Below are 21,989 nucleotides of genomic sequence, written 5' to 3'. Positions count from 1 at the left end.
TTGGCGTATGAGGCTGACTTCTCTTAGGCATCCGCCCGAAGGCTGTCCTGAGCGTGACTGAGCTCCAGAAAGCTCCCTAGCAGCATCTGGGTTCACTGGTTCCTGTCATTCCAAGTTTTCATTCTCAAAGTTGTCTCAGTTAGGACATTCCCTGATCACATGCCTTAACACCAGATAGGAATGTTATCCCCATCCCCCACCCCCACCCCGTGTTCTTATTTGTTCACACTTTCTGATGCTCAAAATCATTTTCCACCATATTCACCCAGTAGTTACAGAATATTGCCAGATCACCCATCTCCGTTTGTAGTTCACTTCAGATCCTAGGAGAGGGAAGGCTCACTCCCTACAGATTCTTTACATGGAGGGAACAGCGATGCAAAGCAATCACCGTCGGAGCCTTTTGCTAGCACAAAGATTCAAAACATCACCATCCCCGAGGATGCACAGTCCCACCTTCTTACGTCAGACTCGACCAAGGCAATGAGTCCCTTGAAAGTGTGCATTTGAAACCTGAAGTTTATTGAAAGCCATCCTTCCCAAAGGCAGTGACCATTCACCCCAGGGTGCGGGCAGAGTGGGTGGGGTGGCCCCTGGCAACCACTGATCACAGGAAAACCTTGCTGGATTTTTCAAGAATGTAAGTTAATCAACGACAGTCGATTTTGTGTTCTTTACTCCCCCCTGCACCCACTCCTGGAGAGAAGGATGAGATTTCTTCACGGCGATTGTGTGTGGGAGGACGCAAAGGAAGCTCCCTTGAGACTGTCTTCCTGCCAACAGCTCTAGAAAGAGGAAAGTCTAGAAGGGTGAAGATGGCGATCTGGGCCCGCCACCCTCCCCCCAATAGCCTGGTTCCAAAGAGAACTCCCCAGGAAGAGGGGGGACCCCAGAGAGCCAGGTGGCAGACAGAACAGGGCATGTGTTGTATGCAGCACATGGCCCCCAGTACTGGGGCCATCGAGGAGGGGAGGGGCTTCTGTTGAGACAAAGGCCACATGCCTTAAGAAATATCCCCCCTAAGAGAGCCCACGGGTCCAGTGTCCTCGCAGATCCAGTGGAGTCCTTGCAGGAGGGTCGGTGGGCGGTGACCTCTGCTGGGGTCATGTTGGGGTTGTCCAGTCAGCACTCTTGGGAGCCTTGCATGTGTGCACGTCCAGGGCCTCCAGGCAGTCCTGGCAACGCACGGCACAGCACCAGTGGAACTTACACTCGCACTTGGTCATCCGGGTGACGCGGGAGGTGTCGTAGCCTCTCCCGCAGCACATGACTTCACAGCTGTCCATGCCTCTGGATGTCAGGTTGCACACACGACCTGCTGTACCTGGGGAGCCTAGAAGACAAGCCGGGGAGGTATCACTGAAAAGGCTTGGGGGGTGGATACAAAATGCCCGGGGAGGAGCAGGTCACGAGGGCCATCCTCCAGCCCAGGGCTCTGCTTCTCCACTGCCTGCGACAGTGACACCCATCGGGGGGCACACGGTGTGTTCATTCTCTGTGCCAACCGCAGCCAGCGGAGCAGAGCTGAGGGCCAAGGACCAGAAGCATGGACACGAAGCTTTGGGTGTGCCTTGGGCATTCTGAATCCAGCTTCCACTTCCGGGTTGGAAACTTTGCTCATTATCCTTGCCCAGCCTTGGACGGATGGATCATCAAATGGATGAGGCCAGATCAGAAGGAAAAAAAAACTCTCGCCTGGTTCCTCTCTCCTGACCTCAAACCACAGTAAGAAAGTAGTTACCGCTCTTGGAATTGGCGAGGGCATGGAACCCTCCAAGGGAGGGAACTCTTCTCTCCCCAGATTTGATTACATGGGCTTCCTAGAAAGAGAACAGACCGCTGGTGGCTGAAGGAGAGGTGTGGGCACCGCTTGTGTCATAGCCTGGGGAGGAAGGGTGCAGCGCAGCTGATGGAACCCACAGCAGTCTAGCAGGACACAGAGACTGTGTGAGGCACTGAAGACCTGCTGCTAGTTCCCTACGGAACGGCACCCGTGGGTCACGTTGGTTAAGTGGCAGTCCACATGGAGGCACTCTGGGGAAGATTTTCAAAGAGAGAAAGCACCAGAACTTTTTCACAGGGACACGATCGCACAACAGAACTAAGTGCAGGGGATATTTTTGGAGTGTTTGCCCAGCTTACAACAATCCTTTCCACTTCTTCCTGCTCCAGAGCTGGGTGCCTGGCAGCTGTGTTGCAACCCCACTACCCTGCTCACCAGTGACTGGAGCAGGGTGGGCACCTGACGCAGGCTGGCCCATCACGTGGGTTTCCCTGCAGAGGTGTGGTTTTGACAGACTGGCTATCTCCGTAGCACACTGAGTTCTGTGGACCCCTGAGGAGATCCACCGTGGGACAGGAACGAGCAGTCATTCAGAGAGAGCACGCTGTCCCGATCCTGCACTGCCCTCTGCGTCTGCTTCCATTTCTCCTGGAGTCCGGGCCGCAGTCCAACCTCAGCCGTACTAGAGACCCTGTGCATTTCTGCTTGGAGCTTAAACTGTTCCAGTTGCTATTACTTGCAGTCAACAAGTAAAGAGAGTGACAGTTCATTTTCAGTCCCTCTACCATGGAACAAGGCCTGCCTCCCTCCTCTTAAGCCCTCCAGCCCCTCGTGACTGTGTGTTTATCTCAGTCGGCTCTGTGCAGTTATCTGCAGAAATGTCATGTTGCCCTGCTGTCCAGAGTGACCAGGAAAGCAGCAAGGTTCAAGCAGGGCGTGGGGTCAAGAGAAGGAGAGGGTGGAGCAGGATCGTCTCTGCGCGCTCGGCTGCCGAGAGCCGGAAGACAAGCAGGGAATGTCACGAGGACAGGAAGGATGGCAAAGGGCTGGGGTCGGGGTGGAGGGGGGGTCAGCCAGGGATGGCCCCGAGCCTGCATCGTGCCGGAGAAGCGGCAGCAGCTGGGCCTGCACCCGGGGCAGCCATCAGGACAGCGCTCAAAATCACTGATTGTGCAAAAAGGATGCTCTGCCAAATGCTGCCTCTTCACAGCACACCCATTATTTCATTGAGTAAACATTTAGTGAACACAAACACGCGTAAGACACTGCGCCGCTTGCTTAGGGTTTTGGAGGAAGTGGTGGGGGAGCAGGGAAGGAGGTAAAATAACTGGGACCCAGTTCCTACTCTCAGGGACTCACAACAAGTCAACAGAGACATCCGGAAAGAGAGATGTCCCCTGCTTCAGGATAATTGTGCATTTCCTGAAGATCTTGAGCTTCGACTCTACTGAGTAGAATCTTTAGAGTGTGGACATATCAGGGTTCTAATCCTGGCTTTGCTGTGTGCCAACTTGACTTTAAGCTTGTCAGGTTCAGTTTCATCCAATGTAAAATAGGGACAGGGCTCATGGTGAGGAGGGAAATGAGATGATGCATGAAGATACCTCACATAATAACCTCGATCCTCTATTCATTCACCTAGCAAGTGCTTGCTGAGTACCTACTATGTGCTGAGCACAGTTCTTCGGGGAGCTTGGGATGTAGGAGTGAACAAAGCAAAGAGAAATGCTTGTCCTAAGAGGTGGGTGTGAGGCAAGTATATTATAACAATGACATTTCTTCGTATTCCTAGCAGCAAACAGGATGAGAAAGAGAGCGAGCAACTGCTCACTTCTACAGAGGAGGAGGTAGAGGAGACAGGATGTGAAGGATGCGTGGATCTGCAGGGAACGAATGGGTGAAAGGCATCCCAGGCAAGAGCCAACCTGTTGGCAGATGTTCCAAGGGCAAGTTCACAAAAGATGCAGGTTCACTGTGGCTGATGCACAGAGTGTGTATTGGGCAAACAGCATGGAAAAGGTTGGAGCGACAGGTTCAAGTGGATTCAAGCCTTGTTACCGTTTGGATTTTATTGTTCTGTGGGTGCTGGGCCAGTCAAGATTTTCAATTGAGGAGAAATATGTTAAATGATGAGTTTGGGAGGGAGGTGAGGCTCAAGGCCCCTGATATAGTCTGGGGCAGACACAGAAAGTGGAGATAGAAGAAGGACAAATGCCTGGTATGCTAAAGAGAGAGAATCACTGGAACCTGGTGATTCACTGAACTGAGGAGCCGGGGTGCAGGCATCTAGTCAGAAAAAACTGCAACAAGTTCATGGTCTCCACAGCAAGAAGGTGACCTTGGATGGGCACCAACTCAGGACAATATGGACAGATACAGTGCACTGAAGAGTGAATGGGAGGAGAGGACACGGGGACAGCGAGTGTAGGCAAAGGGCAGTGCAGCTGCAAAGGCCGACGAGGCTACTCACTGCCACGGAGACTTTAGGTGGCTTGTTAGGCAGCAACAGATGCCTGGTCCAGGGCTTCCATCTCAGATTGGGTTTTCATTTATACAGAGTGCAAAAATGGGGACACCAAGCAAGGCTGTTGGGAGTCAGAGTGGCAACTTCTCTTGGAGGAAGGGAGAAGGAATGTGAGGGAGGTTTCTGGAATCCTGGGCTCTTCAGCAGCTTGCCCTGGGCACAGGTTCTATGGTGCATTCATCTGAGAAAATTCATTGAGCTGGGCATGTGTGATGGGTGCACTTTCCTGTGGTGGAGGAGGAGAAGGAGGAGGAAGAAATCACATGTGCAGTAGGTGAGGAGCAGAGGGATACCCCGCAAGGCTAGAACGCAGGGCTCCACAGGGAACCGTAGCAGGAGAGGAGCTGGAGAGGGGAGGGGAGGCTGCCTTGTGTGACAGGTTAAGGGGCAAGAACTTTCACCCAAGGGCAGCGGGATGCCACTGAGGGGCCTGATGCATAAGGGCGGCATGACTGGATTTGGGCTCAGGAGGGTCACTGTGAGTGAGTGCCATGCCCAGTGGAGTGAACAGGGCTGGAGTGAGGCCAGGGGATGAGTTAGAGAGGCTTCAGGTGTTCCAGGCGACACAGGAGGTGGCCTGGACGAAGAAGGCGGTGGTGAGAACCGGGGGGAGTCGTGGATGAGAAGAGGTGAGGGGCAGGTGACTGAGCAGATGGATGGGAGAGGATGGGAGGTGTGGGGCTTGGCTGTTCCCTGAGGTGGGGAGCACGGGGGAGGGCTGGCTTGGAAGGCAGGTAATGAGTTGAGTTTTCAGCCTGTGGAGTTTGCACTGACTGTGGGCCATCCAGGTAGAGAGGGTCACTGGACAATCTGTCCTGGGGCTCAGCAGAGAGGCTGGGATCTGGGAGTCTTTTGCTCAGAGGTGGTAATGATGCCAAGGCTGTGAATGAGACTCTTGGTGGATGTGAAGATGTGCCCATGTGGTTCCAAAGAGGCCCCACTGAGGTTCCATATAAGCTCCTCACACCAATAGACATTCTTCCCTTCCACTGATGTGCATTTGTTGACACATGGATGCATTCCTATTACCATGAACTAGAATTCCTCATGCCCTTGGGGCTGCGAGGTGTGGGGTGAGATGTGGGTGAGATGCCCCATTCCTGCATCAGCCTGGAGGTCTTATACCACATCTGACTTGGTGATCTTCCCCCTGGGGGCCGAAGCCTGGTGGAATCTGAGCTCAGTCCAACTCAGCCTTGGGGAATGGCCATGGTGGTTTTTGTCCCCCAAACACAGAATACTGAACGAGACTCTGAATAGAAGGAGTGCTCAGTGTGTTGATCTCAACACCATCAGAACTCAGAGAGGGAGGTGCAATGACCATTGACTAAAGCTTAACACAGACGTGGTTTCGGTTAAGGAAACAAAGACTAGGGCAAGGACTTGGCTCAGTGGGTCAGTCTTGGTATATGCTGCAAAACACGATTCATCTGAACATGCCTCTCTCCACTGGCCACCCAAGCAGAATGTGACAAGGGCCCCGAGATGAGAGGGTTTTTGAGAACTGAGAACCACCAAAGTGAGAGCAGTGGTGAAGTCACAGCCTGGAGCCACACCAAGCCTTTCTGAGGTCTGGGGAAGGGGACACCATGGAATGGGCCACAGAGGGGGCAAGAGCAGCCTTGCTGGGAGCAGAGGATAAAGCTGCCCGGCAATGGGCGATGAGCTGGTCTTGCTTTGGAGCCTGGATCTAACCTTCTATTCATGGGCCATGGAACAAAGGGGCTGACGGATACCTGCAGCCATTAGCTCCATTAGCAGCCATTCCATCCACACTCTGCAAAGAGCACTTCCCAGGGGCAGAATCTAGGCAAAACTGGCTGGTCTTGTGTAAGAATAATGGAATTATTCTAAAACCCATTATTATTATCTGTTATGATAATGGAATTCTTCTAAAAACCCATAATTATTGACAGCAGTAGGGCTATACTGTCTTAAGGACCTCCCATCAGTCTTTCCAAAACAGAGAGCACTATCATTATGCTTCAAATAAAAGAATCAAGACTGTGCGTGGCATGTGTGTATGTGTGAGAGAGGGGGGGTAGGGAGAGAGAGAGAGGAAGGGAGAGAGAGAGAGAGAAGGAAGGAAGGAAGGAAGGAAGGAAGGAGGGAGGGAGGGAGAGAGAGATTAAAGGGAGCCACTGAGTTTTATAATTTTCCTATTTGTTTAGTTCTAAATATTTGCAATACACTCTTTCAGAGCTTTGTCCTCAATATACCAAGGTACTAAGTAGTGAGTCACTCACCCCTGCCTGGGCCACAATGGAACCGCTGCGGAAATAAGCCGGGCTGCACCTGCAAGCCCATGGGGTGAGTTTTCACCTCTAGGCAGATGGACAGAGAAGGTCACCTGCTCTCTCCTTGTGCTCTTCTTCTCCATGCATTCTTTTTCCTTCCTTCCTTTCCCTCTACCTTTCTCTCTTAATCCCTTTCTTTAGTAGTTCCCAGCTGGAGCCAATATTTATGGCTTACACTTACACTTACATGAAGTAGGTCCTGTGATAAACATTTTATCTGCATTACCACGTTTAACTCTCACAAGCTTTCTAGGGCAGGTGCTATTATCATCACCAACATGGAAATGAGGAGATGGGGGTTCAGGGAAGCTAAGTAACTTACTCAAGAACACACAGCCAGCAGGTGGCAGGCTCAGAATTGGAAACCAGGCATGTCTGCCTGCAGAGGTCAAGATCAAGGCTGCTGGGACATTCTCCCCATCCATGGGGAGCTCACCCTGGGTCCTGCCAGGTGCTGCAGAGCTGACTCCCTTGGAATACCACATGACAGCATTTTGGCAGCTTTCCTGCTCTCTTTTTGAGGTCTTCTTAAAAATATGTATGTCTGCAGGTATGTATTTTGAAAGAGAGAGAGTGTGTGTGTTCATATTGGTTGGTTCACTCCCCAAATGCCAATAGCCAGGGCTTTGCCAGGGTGAAGCCAGGATCCTGGAATTCAATGTGGGTTTCCCATGTGGGTGGCAGAGACCCAGCTACTTGGGCCATCATCTGCTGCCCCACTGAGTGTGCATTAACAGGAAGCTGGAGTTGGGAGCAAAGCTGGGACTTCGACCCAGGTACTCTGATATGGGATGCAGGAGTCTTAGTCAGTGTTGTACTGCTAGACCAAACACCCGCCCTGAAGTCTTGTATCAAATGAAGAACTTGCCAAGTTTCTGTCATTTAGCTTTGCTGAGTGGGGGCCTTTTTGCCAGCTGACAATATACTGCAGACAGTTAAAACACCTAAAGTTATGTGAGAAAAGGGAAAAGGCTGATTAACGCGGTGTTGGCAGTTCATGCTGCATTTTTCCTGAACAGATATTCCTACCAGATTCCAGGATCCTTTCTGAAGAATGAGAATAATTCCTTTGCAATGCCAGGATGTACGGTTTCACCGCATGTGGGTCCTCGCTGTGGCTTTGACATCTGTCACTGCTGTGGCCCTGGGTGAGGACATCAGCAGAGCCCTCGCTACAGAGAACCCAGGGAAGCCAATCACACCAGTTTTCTCTCACCCAAAATGCAACTACTGAGCCTACTCACCTGTCTAACTCTCTAGACGTTCAGGTTCTCTGAGCCACTTCCAACAACCAACTGGGTCTTTAGAGGGTAAATATTTTCATCACATAGGAGCTTTTAAAAAAAACCATGCGTGATGGCTTGGAGTACTCCACAGGAGACATTTAAAAATATTTTCACTTATTGGTTCAATCATTAAAGTCTCTCCAACTGATTTTTTAGAAGGATAAATGCATTCATGTTTAACACAAGTCATGTTGCTCTATAACACTCTCTCTGCACTTTGATTTAAGAAGATACTACCATGGTGGACCCTTGATATCCTGACTTCCCTTTGCTTGATGTTTCTGAAGTGTGCCCAGATGCATGACCTCCTGGGGTAGGGACCCACCCGAACTCCAGATGTGATGTTGCAGACTCAGACCCCAACCTTTTGTCATCTGTACCCCAAACTCCTAGGAGATCACCTGCCTAAACTCAGAGTCCACAAATCCAGGCTGAGCCTGGAAGGTTCAGTAACATCTGTGCTGTGGCAAGTGCTGCTTGCAGCCAGCCAAGTATATCTGTTTCCTCCCTCTGTGTGCTGTCTTCACCCTGCCTGGCACAACACCTGGCCCAGGCCTGGGGAGAAGGAAGACCTAAGAAGCAGCGCTTCCAAAGAGCAGGAGCTGAGACTGTTATGCTGTAGACAATGCCGAGGGGACTTTACAGAACTGAGCATCCCGTCCACAGAGCGATAGAATTAACAATGGAGTCAGGGTTCCCAGTGTTAAAACATTTCTGTCTCCACCGACATGCATCTTCCTGACAGCAGAGGAGGAGCAGGGGGCTTTGGCTAATAGTTCCCAGACCATACCTCCTGGGCCTGGAGGAAGGCTCTCTCTCTCTCCAACCTCTCTCTCTCTCTCTCTCTCCAACCTCTCTCTCTCTCTCCAACCTCTCTCTCTCTCTCTCTCTCTCCAACCTCTCTCTCTCTCTCCAACCTTTCTCTCTGCCCATGCCTCTGGAAATTCTTGCCACTCCAGGCTGACAGAGGCCCATATGTTGACCATTAGGGCATAAAGCAAGATTCACTTAAGCTTGTCAGCCAATAGGCTGTTTCTCCTCTCGTTGACTTACACATTGTCATTAATGACACAGATTTATTGGGGGAACAAAAGAATGTTAAAGAGCAAACATGGGAGACCGCATATCCATCTACTTGCAAGACTCACCCCTTCCTCACACTGTGGATTGCACAGCAAAAGCTACTTAGGAAAGGCACTGTCTCCACTCATCTCATGTGTTTCTAGTCAGTGTTTTTCTAACTTGGAGCAGCCAGATTGCACAGGAATGCATGTCCTATTAAATGAGCAAATCCTAGAATGAATGAAAGTCATGATGAGACCCTGCGAGCCTTTCTGGATCTGGCACCACATAGCCTCCCCAGTGTGTTTCCCGGTGCCCACACCTGCACCCGCTGACCAGGCTGTCTTCCCACGATCCCCTGCCCCTGACACGACTCTCCAGTGTCACAGCCATGGAGACAGGCTCCTCAGAGAGCTGAGTCATTCTCACCTGCTGCACTGGCCTTTCCCCTCCATCCTTCCAGATCCAGGCCTTCTTTATTGTGGCCCACAGGGCACCATGTGCCTACTGCTTATCATGCAATAGGACCCATGCACTGTCATTTCTCAACATCTCGTCTACCCAGGGACAGGCGTTAGACTTTCTCCTTTCTTCTGTACATGGCATAGTGCTCACATGGTCAGCATGCATTTTCTGATGGATTAAATTAAAAACAACTTCTAAAAAATTAAGATCAGTCCTCTCTTTGCCCAATGAGGGAACTCTTACTTCTCCCACAAGCGACTGCCCAGACCTTGAGTGCTTTGGTGGGAGAGGCAGGTTAAACCTTTGTTACTATTCAGATCTCTCTATGGTTATACAGGGAACACACACAAGGAATGTGGCTCATTTTTGAATGTCAGAAATCCAGAACAACAGCTTATAGGAGTTTGTGGCATCCTGATAACATCCTGCTATTGCAAACTTAGAACAAAATTAGTTAATAGTTCTTCCACTTATTGAATTAAAGGAGCCATAGAAATTACTAGATGGAAACACCCATATCTTAATAAACCAGAGAAGTTAATCTGTCCATGGCTGCCAAATTAGTAACCAGTAAAAATAGTAATGGGTACAATCTGTGGCACCAAAGTCTTCTCATTGAAAATGCAAGGCTTTCCCTAATAACTTGAAATTTGCATAGCTTTAAAGAAAAGATTAGCTGGTATAAAATGGGTTTCCTGGGGAAAAGCTTCAACAAAGTAAGCAAATTCATTCCTTTATGGTATGCCACCCTTTTGTTTGCACCACATGAATATGGTAATTAGAGAAGAGTTTCTTTATGTTTCTATAAAAGGACATCTATTTAGTAAATGATTTGCTGTTAGAAGTTCAAATTATGATGAAGAATGGGAAATAAGAAAAATGAACACTTGTTTTTTTCTGGAAAATTTTTTCTTAAAAAAAACTTCCTGTTCGTGTTCACAAATTCAATCTGACTGCCACTGTCAATTAATTCAAATTAGGATGCATTTTACTGAATCCTTAAAATATAGTTATTCTACTAAGTCTACATTGTGAAAAATAGCACAGATTTACAGTTCATGCTGGCAACAGAAAACGGCACTGGGCATCAATGCATTTTGCTTATGCTGACAATGGAATCAGATGAACAACCTAGTGATCCCACTGACAGCAGCAGTAAGTAAAAAAGGCCCCTCCAAGGCTCAAAGAACTGAGTGACAGGTGGCAGCTAGAAGCAATCGAGTCAGCTCCTACACTTATCTGAGAATTTTTTTTATCTCATCCAAGGAAGTGATCGGCAACTAACATCTTATGAGTTCTGTAAATGCCCGCTAATGCATGTGAATATGAGAAACAGTTTCATTCAGCAAATTAATTAATTAAGAGTAAACGGAAGTGTTCCTAGGCTGTGTGTGATGAGGGGATCAGTGATGAGGGAAAGGGGTACTTGGTAATTCCCCACAAAAGAAACCAAGTGATCGGTAACCTGTGGTGCCTCACCAACATGCCTAGGAATTTACCTGATCTGAGCAGATTTTGTGTGGTTCTCAACTTGCTGTTCCAGGGAACATGACACAAACAGTTCCAGTCATCATGAAAGATGACCTAAGTACGTAGGCCCCTGCCACCTACATAGGAGACCAAGATGGAATTCTGGGCTCCTGGCTTTGGCCTGAACCAGTGCTGGTCTTTGTAGCCATTTGGGGAGTGAGCCAACAGATGGAGGATCTCTCTCTCTCCCTCTCTCTCTGGCATTCTGCCTTTCAGATAAATGGATGAATCCTTACGTAAGTAAGTCCTGTTGGCTGCTGTGCTGTTTCCTTGATGTTTAGCATCTCATGGGACACAAGCACAGCGTTTGCAATGTCCTGAAAACCAGGTCACACCATAGGGCCTCTTTGGAATACCCATCCCTGACCCCCATGACAGGGATTGTGTTGCCATGGTTTCTGAGTTCTGTTTGCCAAATGTGTCTTATGTGGACCAACCAGACAGACTGGAGAGCTTCCACCACTCTCAGCCTCAGCTACTAGCTGGTTATCAAGTGTTCAGCTAGCAACGAGTTCAACAACTGTTGAGTTCTATTTGTTTTTTGAACTTGACTGAAGAAGACGTGGAGCTGCCTGCTTCCTGAAGCCGGTGGGGAGACCGCAGGGTGACCTCTGGCCTAGGTCGGGATGTTTGCATCGTAGCCAGTTGAAAGTGGCCTGTGATTAGGTGCAGATGCTCTCTCTGGAGAGGAGGCAGCATTCCTTCCTGAGAGATGAACCTATCTCTAACTGAAGGGCTCCTTTGATTTACAGATGCCTGGGGCAATGACCAGAGTAGATAACCACAGAACCGCAGAATGCTCATCCCAGAAAGCCCAGCTTTCAAGATCTAGCCTCTGATTTGGCCTGCAGAATGTCACATGCACATCACACGATTGCATGCACTCCAGATCTGAGCTGCATGGGGAGTATTTATAGTTGAGCATCATAGGGCTCACTTTCTTCAGTTGAAGACTAGGGGCAAATGTGCTTTGTTGATGCTCCTGCCATAACCTATCTTCCATAATAGGTTTTTGGGTTTAACATTTCTTAGAAATAATGAAAGACTTTGAAACTCTTGAAAACTTGAAGGGCTCTTGGAAAGGGGTTCAGGGTGACCTAGTAGAAACGTGGGTGAAGTCTGATTGTGGTCACTTAGACTCTTCTGTCCATAGGCACTCCCATTATGTTGCCGTGTCCTAGTGTTACCTCTATTACACGGCACCTCCCTCTCCCACATATACCTCCAATTTCAGGAGGTCAGTAGCATGGTGAGAAAGCAGTGCTGTTTCTTGTGTTTACCACTTCCAGGCCATGCAATCTTGGGGAAGTTGCGTAAGTTTTCAGGATCTCTTCTCTCACTGCTATGAAAAGGCACTGACAATGTGCAGCACAAAGCCTGACTCTTAGCAAGATCTCAACCAAGTGGCCCCCATTTTGCCCCGGCTAAATCTATCCTCACTCGGAACACCCCCAAGGACTTGACTCTGAGGTTCTTCTGGTCAGTTGGACTAATGTGGTCATGAAATTTCAAGAACTTGCTAGAAGGCTGATTTTTGTGACCTCTGTCAAGCTAATTCCAGCAAAAGCTTTGATGCCTAAAATCACTGTAAAGTGTTTAGTTTTGGGAAGAGGATAGGTGAAGATCTAGGGCGTTAATGTGAGCAAGCCTGGGCAGGAAGATATTTTGGGGTGACCATTATCTAGAGCTCCTTAAAGAAACTTTTTTTTCCTTTGTCACAGATCAGGTACTTCCTCTTGCACCCCCTGCCCGAAGAATGTCTCCCGGGACTTCTTATCTAATAGGGAAAGCCAGGGATCATAGACTATCTAACTCAGGGATTTTTCAAACTTTGATGGGCTTAAAGTTGAAAAGCATAGAGAAAGTCAGGAACAGGCCTCGCCCCAGCCCCAAGTTCTGATTCACTGGGTCTCTGAAGGGGCCCCGATTTGGAAAACAGTGGACTAGACCAAATGCACATGATTTTAGGTCAGATAAGCAAAAATAAAATAAATTAAGAGAGTAAATAAATTATGCAGCTTCCTTCAGAGAGCAGGCCGCTGGAGCTGTGTGCCTTGGGCCTGGTACAGCTGGAGACAGAGTAAAGTGGCTGTAAGGACAGACTCCGGTTAAAATGTCGCTCAGCCTCTTTCCAACCTCAAGTCATTGGGCATAGTCCTGAACCTCTCACAGCTTCCCCTTCCTCTCCCATAAAATGGGGTCATAATACGTAGACTGATCCTTGCCACGGGCTGGGGTCTACAGATATGTCTGCTATTTTAGGATCCAGAAACAGAATTATGTTCTAGTGTAGGGAGTACAGAAAGCAGAGTGTGCAAGAATAACTTAGTAATGTGAAATGGCAGTGAGGATTACTCAGAGTTCCTTAAAAGCAGGGTCCTTATTTCACTGACTATCCATGAGGTAGTTGATATGACAAAGTATAACTGCATCACTGTGAAGTCTTGTAATTCAGTGAGCTAGAAATGATGTGCTGGGGAAGCCATATCCTTTACGTTTGAAATAAAATCTGTGCTTCACAAGGTCTTTACATACCCAGGTCTTGTAAGACAGGGAGAGGCAAGTGTGCAGTGTCAGGGTCAAAGCACAGCCTCAGGTATCTGTCCCCTCCTACGCATGAGCTCTGGAAAGGTTCATTCGCATCTCTGAGCTGTACGGTGGGGACGATGATACCTAGGGCTGCTGATCTGACTTCAGAAACTTAGTCTGGTGCTTGCTTGGTGCAGATCATCAAGGAGCCACTTTCTTTTTGTTGATGCATGTGTATGTGTCCAGTTACTAACTCCAGTGCAGTGATGTCATGGGGCTACTGCAAGGTTTCGATAAGATCTTGTGTGCAGGGGCAGGTTAAGTTGCTGCTTGGGACACCTGTATCCCAATTCCAGCGTATGGGTTGAGTCTCAGCTACTCCACTTCTGATCCAGTTTCCTCCTAATGCACAAGGGAAGGCAGCAGATCATGGCCCAAATACGTGGGCCCAGCCTCCCGTGGAGGAGATCTGGATGGAGCTCCAGGCTCCTGATTTTGGCGTGACCCAGCCTCAGCTGTTGCTGCCATTTGGGTGAGTGAACCAGTGGATACATCACTCTGTCTCTCCTGCTTCTCTCCCTGCCACTATGCTTTTCAAATAACAAATAAATCTTTTAAAAAGAGATCATGCACACAGTAACCTCAGTCCAGTACCTGTGCATGGGTTATTTAGCACATGGGACCTATAAGGATCCAGGTATCATCACCCCCACGCTTGGTTTGAGGAGATCAGGGTTAAACTGCTGGCTAGTGGCAGAGAGGGAGCCAGCCACTGGGACAATCCTGGAGCAAAGCTCAGGTTTCCTGGTGGTTCGGTGGAAAGCTTGGCCTGACAGGTGGTCCCAAAGCATGTCAGGAATGCAGGGGGCACAGCATCGGGTCCTTCTGCTCTGTGTTCCTTAATCCACAGGCTTCGTGTCCTAACCTGCTCAGGGCAACAGAGAACCTGCTCATCGCACCATGAAGCAAAGTCAGGCACTCGGGGGCAAAAACGAGGCTTGGGCATTCTTCTGACATTCCCTGTTCATCTTATTTCTTGGTCAGTCTACTGTTAGAAGCTGACTGCCATCTGCTCTCTGTGAGTGGATCCCTCTGCAATTATTTTGGAATAGAAAACAAAGTCTGAATTTAGATGAGAGGGCAGTTTTTATTCTGATGGATGAGTTCCCTTGATTTCTACCAAGTCTGAGAAACTGGCTTGAGCCACAGTGAGCTGTGGGCTCCCATCAGTTCTTTGCACTCATCCTTATTTGTACCAGAGTCTGTGCAAAGGATGAGCTAAGCCTGGGGTTCAGTGTCAGTCGGGAGGGGTGAGAAGTAGAGAAAGCGCATGTGTGAAACCAGACAGGCAGAACAGGTGCTGTGCCGAAGCTGACCGTGTTCCACATTCAGGATGGAGAATGGAAGGGCAGGGCTGTGGCTTTAACGAACGAGATACCTCATACACAGCCCTTAGCACAAGAGAATGTGAAGCAGGGCACGTTTCAGAAGAGGCTATGCTGAAAGCCTTGGGACCCTGTCCCATGGTCATGAAGGTGGGAAGCCATGTGGCAAAGCTCTCACTTCTGGGCCTCAAGGTTATAGGAAAGGTGCCAGGTGGCCATACAAAGAGTACACAAGTGCACTCATCAGAATTCTGCTGGGTGTGAAGAATTCCACTAACCTGCATATTTTTGACGTTCTGCCCACTACGTACACTCTTGTTGGGTTCCCATTTCTCTGGAATCTGCACATGACCCACCCAGCCCCTTGCACACTTTGAATATGAATTAGAAGGGATGTGAACTTTGAAACTGAAGGTCACAGGCTACACTTGGAGAGCTGGCACTGATGACACAGAACCTCACGCCAATTGTGGAGGACCCATCATCGCAAGGATGCAGGTCTGTGAAGTTTCTGAACTTACCTGCCTCTCGGTCCCTGATACAGTAGTCTGGAGAATTCTCAAAGTACACAAGGTCATTTTTCGTTGGCTTCTTAAACCTCTTGTTAGCCACAGTGAAACCAGTGCCATCCTGGTTCATGACGACCTGGATGGCTCCATTGTACTTCCTCCAGAGGTAATCGCCCGTTTTCCTGAAGTCGGCCATGGCCAGCCAGCACGTCCGCAGAGTACACGAGCCGCTCACACCATGGCACTTGCACTCTTGTTTCAAGAACCGCTTTACAGCCTGCCAGAGAGGACAGGGGCAAGGTCAGTGGAGGTGGCCCCAGGCCTGTGACACCTGCTACAACTTCCCTTACCACGGAGTGAGCGAGCAGGATGCTGGAACCTGGGGCTAATGACTGGGAGACGAGGAGGACAGATCACTTGTTGCTGCCAGTTCCCTTAAGCTACATGGTGCTACTCGCAGAGAGGGGGTAATGCTTAACTGTAGATCCCTGCTGACTGAAGAGAGGACAGGGCTGGTTTGAAGAGGGAGGGAGTGACTTAGAGTATTTTCTAAATAATCAAAGCTTTAGCATATCAAAAATGCAGACTCTTAAACTAACAAAGGAATTGTTAAGTGATCTTTCAATACACCAGGCAAAGTCAATGTCACTGTTGAGGGGTTGCTGTCCCTGTTGAAGGCCCTGGGCTGGTGCTCTACACCCACTGTCTTAGTGACCCGAGTCTTCCTAACAGCCTTGTGTTGCCTTATGCAGCAGATGGTCAGGGAGCATGACAGAGAGGTTGCGGCAGCTGTCCAAGGGTGCCTGGCTGCTGGCAGACCATGCTGGGTGGCACGCAAAGGCCAGGCAGCCGCCCTGTGGTTGATGTGACATTAGTTATAGAGGCTACACTGCTCAGCTTGGGCCCAGGTATTTGGCTTAGAAGACAGGGCTGAGTTTGCTGTCCATTCTTAGAGAGGAAGTAGAGGAAAGCCCATCTTGGCTGGCTCCCAACACGGAAGTCTTTCTCCTGGGGGTGTGAGCGCTGTGGACAGAGCGAGGGTTGGGGGGAGGGCACCTAGAACTCTCCAGGGGTCCTGCTTTGGATTCAAATGAACCTTGCTCTGGCCCCTCTGCCCCTGGCTTGCCTTCATGCAGAAGCACCTGGTGGTCCTCGAATCAATCCGAGCACCCAGGGCCTGGGGAGGGAAGTGAGTGACTGGCCCGGGGTCCAGGGCTGGAATGTGGAACGGCTGGATACACACGTGGATGCTGAAGTCTTTCCCACTCAGTTTGTACAAATGAATGGATTCTGCTCAGAGCACTCTGACTCAAATCTACCCCTTGGTCCCTTTTCCTGGTTCACCACTTTCAGAATTGTGTTTTTCCCTCCCCATGGCTAGCATCATTCCTTGTTCAGATCATCTGTTCCCCCATGTCAGCTAAGTATTAAAAGAGCTTTTGCTAATACACTGACAGTTAGGGGCAGTGCCCATCAGACACCCAAAGCCACATGAAGCAACCAAGGGCCATGCTGCGGGCCACTGACCTCAGAGATCTCACCAGACTGCGGCTTTGAACCTTGGCTCAGTAACAGGGCAGGGAAAAGCCTGCCTGCCGAGGCCTCCATCATCTTGATTTGTGTCCCCAAGTCAGGGGGGGTCTCTGGGAGGAGGGTGGACAGCGCAGTAAACCCCCTAGATGACAGACATTCTCCAAAGTGCTGCTCTGACCAAAATTCTTAGGGCAACTTTTTTTTTTTAATTGGAGGTGGGAGATTCAACACTGCTCGTTCTCTGAGCTGCTGCTGTACTTGGCCTGGATGTGGGCTACATGGCCTGAGCATACAGCCGGGAGGGAGCTCCCTGCACCTCCTGTGCCCACCCCTTGCCCTGCCAGGGCACACACAGACACTGGTATTCCAGCTGCCTCCCCAGTGGCCTGCCCCCTGGTGGCTTTGCCCTGGTGCTCCACCTGGTCTTGCCTCTTACACAGGCTCCAGTTTCTGTCTGAGTCTGTACTAGAACCAGGGGTACAGAGGTGTTCTTCATTCCAGAATGTCAGTTGCAATGGGTCCACGTGCCTGGAAATGTGTCAGAAGTATTCAAGAGCTGAAGGGGCAAGGATGGCCGAGACCTCACGGTGGCCTTCTGTGTACTCAGGGGAACGCATTCACAGTCCTCCCAGGCCCGGCCTTGGTGCCGGCTTTGCTTCTTAGAGCGGACTCTGTTCTATTCGAAATCTGTTCTCTTCAGCAAGGGCAAGGAGAGGGAAGCAAGCAGGAAGAAGCCTCCCACTCACAGCACCCCGGGCATCTTCAAAGGATGTCTTACGTCATAGAACAAAGTCCTCCCAGGAACAGCACTCCGCCATGTGCTCACCTCCTCTGGGCTTCCTATGCCAAGTGTTTGGGAGGAGGGGATGCGTGGGAGTATAGGCCTCTGCCACAGCCACGGCACTAGCAGGGGCATCTTGGTTCCCCACTGGGCCCCCCGCAGGCCCCTCCTGAGGGCTGTGGCAGCCCCACTCAGAACTGACACCATTCTAAGTGCGCTAAGTGCTTGGCAGCTCCTCATGTGTGCTCCCTCTTCTAAGCATATTCTTGCTAAAGCTGGGTTATTTACACCTAAGTCATACCCCCAGCTTTTAAAGTCCCAGGAGAGGTGGGCATCTGGCCTGACAGTTAAGACACCAGCTGTGAAGCCTACATCCCACAGCAGAGTGCCTGGGTTTGAGCCTTGGCTCCAGCTGCTGGATCCAGCTCCAGCTCCCTGTCAGTGCACATCCTGGGACACAGCAGTGATAGCTCAAGTACTCCAGTTCCTGCCATGCACATGACCTGGACTGAGTTCCTAGCTCCTGGCTTTAGCCTGAGCCAGCCCTGGCTGGTGCAGGTACCTGGGGAGTCAACTAGTGGATGTGGATTCGATCTCTCTCTCTCTCTCTCTGCCTCTCAAATAAATAAATAAATAAATAAAAATTTTAAATGACAGGAAATATTACTGAACTCTCTTCGTCATGCTAAGTTTCCATGTTATAAACTTCAAAGCTGACATTTTAACATGAAAATACTGATTTTAAAATGACTCTTCTAAATAGGCCTTTTAAATCCTTACAAACACGTGTGGTGCTGACAGATGCTGTTGATCAGGTGTAGCCACCATTTCCTGTCTTTCCTACCAACAGCTATGTTCAGGTGTTGGACGGCAGAGAGGTCAGGCTTCTCTCTGACCTCACAGTGGCCTAAATGAATAATAGTAACCTCACTCTCCCACCATTGAATTTCTTCAGCATGGGGCAAGTGTTAATTCAATTTGGGCTGATACGATATTAGGAGAAATCAACCTGCAAGCTTGGAAGAAAGCTTTCTTTACTCTTTAAAAAAGATAATTAAGGGAAAAGATATTTTGCCTGGCAGGTTAAGACACTGGCATCCCATATTGGAGAACCTGGGTTTGAGTCCCATTTCCACTCCCAACACTCTGGGAGGCAGCTGAAGATAGCTCAAGTAGTTGGGTCCCTGACACCCATGGGGAGATCTTGATGCTTGGCTTTGGCCTTGCCCAGCCCTGTCCTGTTAACTCCTTGGGGAGTTAACCAGCAGATGCAAGCTCTCTCTCTCTCTCTCTCCCTCTCTCTCTCTCTCTTTGCCTCTCACATAAATCAACTGCTAAGATAAGGTTGGAACTGTGGCGCAGCAGGTTAAAGCCCCAGCCTGCAGTGCCAGCATCTATTATGGGTGCCAATCTCAGTGCTGGCGCTCCACTTCCAATCCAGATCCCTATTAATGTGCCTGGGAAAGCAGTAGAAGATGGCCCAAGTCCTTGGGCCCCTGCACCCACTTGAGAGACCTGGAGGAAGCTTCTGGCTCCTGGATTCGGATCAGCATAGCTCCAGCAGTTGCAGCCATTTGGGAAGTGAACTAGAGGATGGAAGACCTCTCTCTCTCTCTCTGTCTCTACTTCTAACTCTGTGTTTCAAATAAATAAATCTTTTTTTTTTTTTTGACAGGCAGAGTGGACAGTGAGAGAGAGAGAGACAGAGAGAAAGGTCTTCCTTTGCCGTTGGTTCACTCTCCAATGGCCGCCGCGGCCGGCACGCTGTGGCTGGTGCACTGCACTGATCCGAAGCCAGGAGCCAGGTGCTTCTCCTGGTCTCCCATGGGGTGCAGGGCCCAAGCACTTGGGCCATCCTCCACTGCACTCCCGGGCCACAGCAGAGAGCTGGCCTGGAAGAGGGGCAACCAGGACAGAATCTGGTGCCCCGACCAGGACTAGAACCCGGTGTGCTGGCGCCGCAAGGCAGAGGATTAGCTTGTTGAGCCACGGCGCTGGCCTCAAATAAATAAATCTTTAAAAAAATTAAATTGGGGATACATGAGAGACACAAAGGACAAATATCTTTTCTCTGAGGTGCTATGTTTTGCAGTAGTGACTGCAGGCCAGGAGGGCAGTTGGTGCAGAATCAAAATTCAGCTGCAGATGAAGTGGTGGGCGATGCAGGAACCCAGGCTCTGGAGGGTACGGTGGTGCTGCTGCTGACTGAGCACACTTTGGACCCGCCCTCCCTCACTACCGAGTGCTCTGAAACTGTAACTGAACCCACTGCAACTGGCTATCACAGTCGGGTCTTGACTGTAGATCTGCTACAGGCCTTATCTGACCGTTAACCTTGGGAGAGAGGGAACTATCCTCCCTGCCCCTGGCTTGGCTTATGTCCCCTGCCCTGGTTGTTAACACACAAATGGCTAGTGCTCAGTTACACACATGGATGACCTCCACCTGTTCTGTTGGTTCGATGTACAGACTTGAACTTCACCCTGAAGCAGACAAAACCCTACTAAGAGATCAGCGGGAAGGTGGCCCCTTTTGGAAGCATAGTATAGGTACGATTTGGGACTGAGACGCTGCCAGCTGGGCATCCTAGTGTAGAGCAAGCCCAATATTCAGATGCTATGAGAACACTTTAACGGTAACAACCATTTATAAAGACTTTCACGGGTGCAGGATGTATACTTGGTGGTTCGTTTACCTGTTGTCTTATACAATTGTCACAGTGAGGGGAAGCAAGCTGTTGTCCCCATTCTAACATGCTGAAAACCTGGGCCCAGAGAGGGGAGGAGGAAGATCCCAGGAGTCACTCAGCTGGACCGCGGCAGCACTGGCTGTAACTCCAGTTCTGTGCTCTTTGTAAAAGCACACTTAACATCTTAATTTGCATGGTGATTTTCTGAAAGTTTGAATTATGCATACTCTACTTCTCTCCATTCTCATGAATAATCAAGAATTGACTGGATAATCTAACAGCCTGGTTACAATGGGAGGAGGGGAAGAGCAGAAAGAGAAACAGCAGGGATTACACTGTTTTCCAAACTAATAGTCATCACAAATTTGTCACACAATGAATTCACAGAAGAAATACAAAGTACTAATAAAAAGGCACACAAAAAATGTCCAACTTCACTCATAATCAGAGAAGTGCAAGCTGAAATAATGTGATACCGCAATGCATTTGGGGCAGCAGTTAAGATGCTGCTTAGGATGCCTGAATCCTGTATCTGAGTGCCTGGGTTTGAGTCTAGCTCTGCTTCCCATCTGGCTTCCTACTAGTGTGCACCTTGGGCAGCCGCAGGTGATGGCTCAAGTACCTGGGTCCCTGCCACTCCCTTGGGAAACTGGCATAGAGTTCTGGACTCCTGGTTTTGACCTGACTCAACTCAACTCTGGTTGTTGTGGTCATTCATTTGGGGAGTGAACTAGTAGATGGAAGATTCTCTCTCTCCTGTCAACATTTTATTTTTTTTTTAGTCCTTTTTTTTTTTTTTTTGACAGGTAGAGTGGACAGTGAGAGAGAGAGAGAGAGACAGAGAGAAAGGTCTTCCTTTTGCTGTTGGTTCACCCTCGCACCGCGCTGATCTGAAGCCAGGAGCCAGGTGCTTCTCCTGGTCTCCCCTGGGGTGCAGGGCCCAAGCACTTGGGCCATCCTCCACTGTACTCCTGGGCCACAGCAGAGAGCTGGCCTGGAAGGGGGGCAACTGGGACAGAATCCGGCGCCCCGACCAGGACTAGAACCCGGTGTGCCGGAGCCGCAGGCAGAGGATTAGCCTATTGAGCCGCGGCGCCAGCCTCCTGTCAACATTTTAAATGTTTGTATCCTTTGGCCTGGTTATTTCTCTCTGCTCAAGTTTTGAAGGACACTCATCCACACGGGGGTTCATTGCTGTGCAATCAACAATAGCAAAATATGAGCAAAAGCCCAGATGAGATCAACAGGAACATGATGAGGCAAATTATGGTCTATACCCAATAATGGAATATTAGGGGGCTCTGAAGAATGAGGACGGTCAGTTTACAGGCGTGAAAGGAAGTCAGGAGATGCAAGCGAAGCGCAGGGCCCTGCATGTGGCACGCCCCCCTTTTAAAGGCCTGCAGGTGCCAGCACACAGAGGAGGAGGGCAAGAAGCTTTTTTACAATCTGGCTGCAGTCTAGGGAGCCCTTGGTCTGGGAAGTGAGGGGAAAACAGGTACAAACTGCTCCACATACGAGAACAATGGAAATCTGAGACTGCTCCTTGGCAACTGGAGAGAGGGGAGCAATGGTTCTCATTCCTGGCTACCCATTAAAACCACCTGGGGGTCGTT

The 21,989-nt window shown here is 49.6% G+C and overlaps 1 protein-coding gene across 1 annotated transcript in view; it reads right to left on the bottom strand.

The window, feature by feature from the left end:
- Nucleotides 1-452: 452 nt before the first annotated feature.
- Nucleotides 453-21,989, bottom strand: part of WNT2 (Wnt family member 2) — a 43,046-nt gene continuing 21,509 nt past the window's right edge. The window contains exons 4-5 of the mRNA XM_062198575.1: nucleotides 15,383-15,647; nucleotides 453-1,333 (exon numbers count right to left, since the gene is read on the bottom strand). Of these exons, the coding sequence (XP_062054559.1) occupies nucleotides 1,104-1,333; nucleotides 15,383-15,647 (495 nt within the window). The 3' untranslated portion in view covers nucleotides 453-1,103. The remainder of the gene's footprint in view (nucleotides 1,334-15,382; nucleotides 15,648-21,989) is intronic.

This window comes from Lepus europaeus, chromosome 1, assembly GCF_033115175.1.
Source record: "Lepus europaeus isolate LE1 chromosome 1, mLepTim1.pri, whole genome shotgun sequence".
In the NCBI taxonomy this organism is placed as follows: Eukaryota; Metazoa; Chordata; class Mammalia; order Lagomorpha; family Leporidae; genus Lepus; species Lepus europaeus.
The sequence above is the reverse complement of the archived record's forward strand: the minus strand, read 5'-3'. Positions and strand labels throughout refer to the sequence as shown.